The sequence below is a fragment of the Hibiscus syriacus genome, unplaced genomic scaffold, assembly GCF_006381635.1.
Source record: "Hibiscus syriacus cultivar Baekdansim isolate YM2019G1 unplaced genomic scaffold, ASM638163v2 tig00110954_pilon, whole genome shotgun sequence".
NCBI classification, from domain to species: domain Eukaryota; kingdom Viridiplantae; phylum Streptophyta; class Magnoliopsida; order Malvales; family Malvaceae; genus Hibiscus; species Hibiscus syriacus.
Genome location: NW_024062931.1, coordinates 1567706 through 1575478, shown reverse-complemented (window position 1 = coordinate 1575478; position 7773 = coordinate 1567706). Strand labels below are relative to the sequence as shown.

Here is a 7773-nt window from a genome sequence, read left to right as displayed (position 1 = left end):
GTTCAAAATGATGAGTTAGCTTTAGGTTAGCCTCCTTTCTAAGGTTTCAGTAACCCCAAATGTCATTTTTTGAAATATCGCAACATGCTTTAGCATTTTAATTAGATGCGGACAAAATGACGCAACTAGCATTATCGATTACTAGACCTTCTATTTCGGTTCTCTGAAATCTTCCATTTGTTCAAGTTTTGTAAGCTCCTCTAACAAAGGTAGTGCAGAAATATCGTATAAAAATGAAATTCTTCAGTGCTCGTGTGAAATTGACTATAACAGGTGTTCCTTAACTCCCTTAGTCCATTTTACCGATACTTCATGCTTAGATAAATTTGATTTAATTTGTCGTTATCTGGCTAGCTGAATCCATAAAGCCAGGGCATTTAACCAATTGCTTTAGAGGGACAACTTAACATTATAATCAGTTTTATCAAGTTAACGGAAGGTTCATCTCATCACAAAGTCTTCAGCCGGACAATTGCAGTGGAGCAAACACTGAATTGCCAAGTGTTCGAGCAATGTCATGGTTTGAACGTAACCAACTCATAAGGCCAGGGCTTTCAAGTTTCCTGTATAACCAATTGCCTTAGTGGAATAGCTCAGCTTTATGGATTTAATTTCTTAAGATTGTCAAGAAGAACCTGTTATAGTCTAGGTGTTGTTGAAAGTCAAGGAATCTCATTTTTAGAGTTCAATTTCTAAGCAACTGACCTAAACTAGATTTACCTACTCGACTATTCCATCTGTAAAGATAACGATCATCATATAACGTCTTAAATAAAAAGTATAGAAATGTCATATGCAAAAGGATGCCCCATGTTATCCGCACCATATGAAATGAAAATGTTATATTGGTTAATTGCAAGAGCAGGGTATGGTGTTTGAGGGTATATTCTGGGTAAGGTCAAAGTTATTGTTTTAAATCATGTTACTTTGTCAGAGATTTGTAACTTTGAACCATTTACAGAGTTTCTTAATTCAGTTTATATTCAAAGAATTGCAAGTTTTCAAATGTGATTCATTGCTTGTCATCATTAAAGTAACAAAAATTTATTCAAATGTTCTTACAAAAACTTGAGAAAAAAAAAAAACAAACTCAAACAGAATGCCTCAAATGATGAAATGATCTGCCTCACTTGGATGCCCCCGAGTTGTTGAAGTTGATCCAATTCTTGTTATGTATTTTATGTACGATTCTCTTGAATGTGGAGTAGCTCTTGATAGTGCACCCTTGGACACCGCTATGATTTGCAATGAGCATTCTCATCATACTACCTGGGGTACAGGGGCTTCATGGGTTTCTCTGGATATGGTGACACCACATGGGTGTCAAGAAGTTGATGGTAAAGCTCTTTGTAAGTCCTGGGAATAGAATCAAAATGTTCCCATTTTTTATGAGACATGCGAATGTAATAAAAAAGAAAAATAATGCGAAATATGCAGGAATGCATGATGCATGCAATGTTCAAGGCATTGATCAAAAAATGTGTCTGTTATTAGAAATAATCCTTATTGAAGGCAAAAGTGTTTTATCTTTTAAGAGACAAAATATCCTGACAGCTTCTGACACGTTGACTAGTCTTCTGCCTTCGTCTGTCACCGGTTGAATAACCTGTCGAACTGTTCTGGCTTCTCTGGATGAACCGTGCAAATGTTGAGTTGCCTTTTGTACTGGCCCAAGAAGTCTCAAATGACTGCATCTCTGGCATTTATCTTTTGTTGAACCTGTTCCCAATGAATACATCATTGGAGCCCTCAATTGATAGGAACTATGTGAAGTTCATTTGTCTGTTTTTTGAATTCGTCAGCAATGGTCTCCAATTTCAGCTATCGTTTTGCCATTGTTGTCTTTGAAGGGACTCCCTTCATCTTGCCCCTGCAACCTCTGCCAGTCAGTTCTTCAAAGATAGACTTTCATTGTGCTTGATGTAGACCCGGTTCATTCTGAGTCCTTTATAATGCAGCAGAGTGATACACTCTTCAATTGTGGGCACTACGTCTTCTGGATTGAATGCGACATATAGTCGCCTTGTAGACTGTCCTCTGTATTTTCATCTCTTGTATTATAACCCCTTTGTGCATTATAACCCCTTTGTCCATTAATGCAGATATTCATGTTTAACAAACACATTTTTGGTAGATCAACTGCTCTTTTAAATGATACAAGTGATGAAAATGAAAAGAGTTAGTGAGGTGAAAATAATAAAAAATAATCATGAAAAATAAAAGTCCTACCCCACATGCTTTAATTTCTACCCGGACATGATCTCTATCCCGCATGTTAATTTCAAACAAATCCTAACCGCATATTTGTCTAGTTCGCATACTTTGAACAGAAAATAAGGCAGGAAACAAAGCATCCTAGGGTTTGGAATGAGGTTTTGGGGTGGGCTCTAATTTCTGTACTCTCCGGTTTAGGTTCTAAAAAATGTACTCGAGTTCTCCTTGCTGGTGCCCCCTTGGGCTTGCCAGACCCTTAGTCCTAAGCCCACACAAGCTTATGTGGACTAAGTTAAACTCGAGAGGATACATTCCCTTATGCCCATACGGAGAATAAATTCACACGAAGACATAAGTTATATGAATCTCAAATGTTATTTGCTAGGCCCATAAGGAGAATAAATTCCCACGAAGGCGTCGCTTTCGCCCCCACTTAAAAGGGTTCGGAGCTCGGTATAGAACTAGAGATGACAATTTTGAAAAATATATGAAATCATTAAAAAAATGTTAGTATAACTATTTATTTGAAAAAAATAATCAAAGATAAATAATAAGAATCGAATAAATAAATTAAAATTTAAACATGTAATTTTTGCTAAAAAAGACAACCGGAAATTAATTTCGGTCTGACTCACTTACCTGTCCCTAGCATAGTCGCCAAGCTGTCGGAACCATCTTTCGGTTGGGCCTCAAATTGGGCTTCGACTTGGATTAAATGGATTTGAGTCACCACCGACCATTTAAAACGAATTTAGGTAGGTCGGACACCATCTTATCTGATCTGCGTTGTATCAAAAACGTGTCGGGTTTGGGAGTCGGTTACGGTCAAGGAAGGATTAGCACCCTTGAACCGCCCTTTCGATACCAATTAATTCATCGGTTATCTTAATCGCGAAAATCAAAATTGAAATTTAAAAATTCAATTCGAATTAATTATCTTTGATCGATTGAAAGTCTCTCTAAAAAGTCAAAATTGTTGGATTGTAAAATTGAAAATAAACATGAGAAAAGAATAATAAAAAATATTAATATAATAATATTAATAAAAATGAATAAATATATATATATATAACACTGTAAAAATAAATAAAAAATATTAAAATTAGGATAAAATGAAAAATATATATAAACTAAATAAATAAAAATGAAATAAAAAGAATAAGTTAAAAGTTGTTACATCTCTCATGCTTTTGTGTAGATAAACTGGATTTGCAATGAAAATGTTCTGCCACTCCTTGTGCTTTTAGATACTGGCTTTGGATCCTCCACGCTTATTTTTTGTCCTTTTCTTCCCTCAGTTTTTCCAATCGTTTCCCCTTCCTCTGATTTTGGTTCCACGTTTTTCTCTTCTTTCCTCTTGATGCTTGAGTCTATTTAGTCTAAAGAAACCTATTTTTAGCTCAGATTTAGAGTCCTACTTGGACTCAAAATGCTTCGGTTTTAGTGTTTCAATAGGACTCAAATATGTTGGTCTTAGTGTTTCAATAGGACTCAAATACGTTGGTTTATTTTTTGAATCTCACTAAATTAGGTTGTTGAGTGTGGGGCCTAAAAAATAATAAAAAAAAATTATTAATAATAATAATAATAAATAAATAAAATATAATAAAATATTTTTGTAGATCCGGACAAAAACGAGTGTCTACACTGTGACACTGAATTTTCATATTTATCGTTTGCATTGCACCTCAAGAATTCATCGCATGCAGGCCTGACCGCTTGGTATATCTTGTGGATGCTTGAATGGTATTCATATTGCTTCCTGTGGTTGAAATTTGATTAAACTGTACTACTTTATTTAAATAAACCCCAATAATATGACCTTTCAATTTATACATTCCTAGCATAAAATCAACTATCAGCAAAGGATAAGAGCATATCCAGGGTTATCAGTACAAACCGAGAAACTGTTTGCATTTTCCTTCTAATTGTATTATACAAGAATTACTGTAATTGACTTAAGCTATAGTAATCAAAAGTTTATTAATAATTTTATTATTTCATATGATTACTCAAATCATTTTAATTCAATTATAATATAAAAAATATTTATAATTCATGTGATATTATAGATACATTTTTCAAGTTTTTCATTTAATGTTTTCTCTCAAAGTAAATTGATCATGTGATTATCATCAATTAAGATAAATGATGTATTTGTTACCTTGTTGGAACATATACATGGTGACATTTATAGATCAATATGCCTATCTTGTGAATCATTTAGATGTTTTACAATTTTAATTGATGTATCGATTAAATATGATCATTTATACTTGTTATTCATCTACAACTTGACGTTTGTAAGGTTATTTGGTCAGTTAATTAAATTACAAAAGAATATTTTAAATTTTCCTAAAATAATGAAAACATTTAATGTTTTACAGATTCATCCAAGTGATAATTTGACATCTATTTAGTAAGGCGTTTTTTACTGCTACATTTGAAAAAATTAATCTTTAGCATTAGATTTTCTTTAGTGATGTATACGTGAAGGGATTACTACATGTATTATTTTTTATTAGTTACGGTTTTGTCTCACTAAATTTTTTGAAAGGATTTTTAATGCGACAACATGTCATTCATATCAAAATATTTTTTCTTCACTAAAGTTTTATCTCGTAGGATTTTTCTAATAAGATTTTAACAAGATAAATATTTTACAATAAATAAATAAAATATTACGAATAAGGTAAAGTGGACAATATCACAAGATATCCATCCACTTTCCATCGCCCTTTATTTTATTCTCTCCATTAAATTCAATAATTTCTTAACAATAATATTTTTATTTTTATCATATTCACATATAGTCTTTAAATAAAATAAAATAAAAATTACTAATTTGAAGATTGAATTTATATACATATACACATATGCTCATTTAAATAAAACGGTTCAAGTTTATCGTGTATCCAGTATCTTGTTTCATTTGCTCTATAGTGGAAGTTCGCAAATTAAAACAGAGAAGAAACTTGATAGGCTCAATCATGTCACTAACCATTTGACACATGACTTATCCATCATGTCTTGTAGATGATTTAAATTATTGGTACTCATTATAACAAGAACTTAAGGTACAAAATTTATGAAGAATATGTTCTCCGAAATTTTCAGCAGAAAAAAAAATAACTGTCCCTTTTTCCCATATGTATGGAGTAAGGGGGAGGTAAGATAGTAGGCTACCCCAACACTAGGTTGAGAGCAGCTTCCGTAAGAGATGAATGAATGTTCTCTAGCTACAACCGGATACACATTCTCTGACTAAATGTGATGAAGAATGATGCATAAATTCAACATTCATCTTCAAAGTAAACCCACACTACTTCCTTCCCCTGTTAAGCCTCTGCAGGTGGTAATTGATGCTGCCCCATGGCTTCCTATTCATGGTAGACTGCAGCAAAGTAAAACAAAAATGTTAAGTCATTATATATGTTAGATTTCATAGAAAAGAATTTCAAAGTTGGGGGTCAAGATGGAAATAATGATGTAAATTGTTAAAAGTAATTCAGGAGTTTGGGGGCATTAGTTCTACAAGTGAAACCAGAGTTACAAACCTGAGCTTCCATACAGGCATTCAAAAGATCCTTCTGCCGAAGGCATTTTTCTTCATTAGCCTTGTTAAGAGCCAAACAGTTTAGGAACATTGTCATTTCCTTCATGCATGGTTTTGCAAGAGAGCCAAATTTCTTCGGATTTATATAAAGTGCATCGGCTTTGCGGCCCATTCTTTATTATTTAGTCTACATGAAAAGAAGAAAAGAAATAAGTTACACCAACCTCCTTACGAATTCGACTCTATGTCATGTGAAACAGGTTAAAAGGAAAGTTGCAAAAGAAACTATAAGACTGCTAAAACAGACAATTGCTTAACAGCAGGATAAGCACATGATAGAAACATCACACAAAGCTAAAAACAATTATACACAAAGCTTCAGAAACTAAAAACAAGTTCATATACATATAAAGCAATTATACTTACGATCATCTGTTTGGGATTGATGACTCAGCTCATCGAAGGGAAACTAAAACCTTTCAGGTCATTAAAGGGAGATTAAAACCTTAGCACTCGTTAAAGAGAGACCTAGACCTTAAAATAAGAACCAGTCTCATTACATAAAGAAGACCCCTATTCTGAAAAGGAAAATAAGTCAACTTCAGCATAATCAATGAAATAAAAATGTAACCTAAGCCTTAACCAAATAGCCCAAATTAATGGCCTTTCCTAACATAGATGTGAGCTGTAACATCAACCCTTGAGTAGCATAACAAGTTTCTTTCAAGCTCACGTAGACAATTCACAAATTAAATTAAAAATGGTTTTAGATAGTCAAGAATCAACACCCTAAAGCATTAATTGCTGCTCCGGAAATGTAACCGAGTGTGACTTGACAAAAAACTTGACAAATGCAATTCTTCCAAGGCCTCTGCCCTCTCTAAAGGTAAAAATAAAAAAAAACAGAATGTATTATAAGAAACAAATCATATTTAGAATTTGGAGTTCACATAATCATAAGAAACAAAACGCACATAATGTTTTATAAGAAACAGAAAGAAAGAACCTATAAAATAAAATGATTTTATAGAGACAGAGATGGATTATTGGGTTTAAGGGGGAAATCAACGACAGACAAAATTCACCCTGACAAAGAAACTAGTATGTATTTCCCACATATCAGTACCCAGCCTTCCCAATGCATAAACTAGATGAGAAGAAGTGCCAACAATCTCAACCTACATAAGCTCCCACATTTTACACTAATTGACGCAGAACAGTTTGGTTTAAGAACGAGAATGAAAATCAAATATCTGCATGCTTTGCGATTAGCATTAAAGAAAATTGTAGTAAGCTCTTAACCTTAAGTTCAAATATAGTAATAAACCTTAACGCCTATGTTAGATCAATTAGCTTGTGAGAAATTCGGGAAAAGGACTACCCATATATAATCGGATTTTCCATACTTAACCCAAAAAAATAAAAAAAATTGCAACTAAAACAAAGATTAATTCAATCAAACAACTTCAATTTAGAAATACCTGGAAATGAACTTTGATTTGAACATTGCATATAAATAATTTTTAACTATCTTCAATGAATAAAAAAATTAACACATAATTGTAAAAAAAATTAAAAGAGATACTATAGAAGGGAATCTACCGGATCGGCAAACTTCAACGGCGAACACGGCAAAGAGAGGAACGGAACGATCAACCTCGAACTTTAGGGTTTTATTTCTTTTATCTTCTCTTATTTTTTTCCCTTTTTCTATGTTTATGAACTAGGTGGGCCGGATCCAAGTTCCAAAGTAAAAAGGATATGATGGGCCAACTATATGAACCTTCTGGCCCAAATAAGAAAAATAATCTAAATAATAAAGGATTAAAAAGGCTCAATTGTTTATCTATACTGTGCATTGAACTCTCCATTTTTTTTTTTTTTTTGGTAAATAAAGATTGTATCTAAACTAAGAGTTCATCAGCTTGCTATTCCTAACTTATCTTTATGCAACGTTGCCATTACTGCTTTTGGTGGCTCCAGAAAAGTTCTTCCATTAAAAT

The 7773-nt window shown here is 33.0% G+C and overlaps 1 protein-coding gene across 1 annotated transcript; it reads right to left on the bottom strand.

Moving 5' to 3' along the window:
* Positions 1-5501: 5501 nt before the first annotated feature.
* Positions 5502-7505, bottom strand: LOC120148141. The gene is made up of 3 exons (XM_039161329.1): positions 7373-7505; positions 5772-5957; positions 5502-5608 (listed from the first exon to the last, which is right to left on the bottom strand). Exons 2-3 carry the CDS (start codon positions 5940-5942, stop codon positions 5537-5539), a joined length of 243 nt encoding a protein of 80 aa, XP_039017260.1. The 5' UTR covers positions 5943-5957; positions 7373-7505; the 3' UTR covers positions 5502-5536.
* Between the last annotated feature and the right edge of the window lie 268 nt (positions 7506-7773).

Excerpts from the sequence above, each read along its gene's own strand:
- LOC120148141 (XM_039161329.1), bottom strand. The coding sequence starts at position 5,942 with ATGGGCCGCAAAGCCGATGCACTTTATATAAATCCGAAGAAATTTGGC. Across the intron at positions 5,609-5,771 it reads ATGCCTGTATGGAAGCTCAG|TCTACCATGAATAGGAAGCC; the intron begins GTTTGTAACTCT and ends ACTTTGCTGCAG.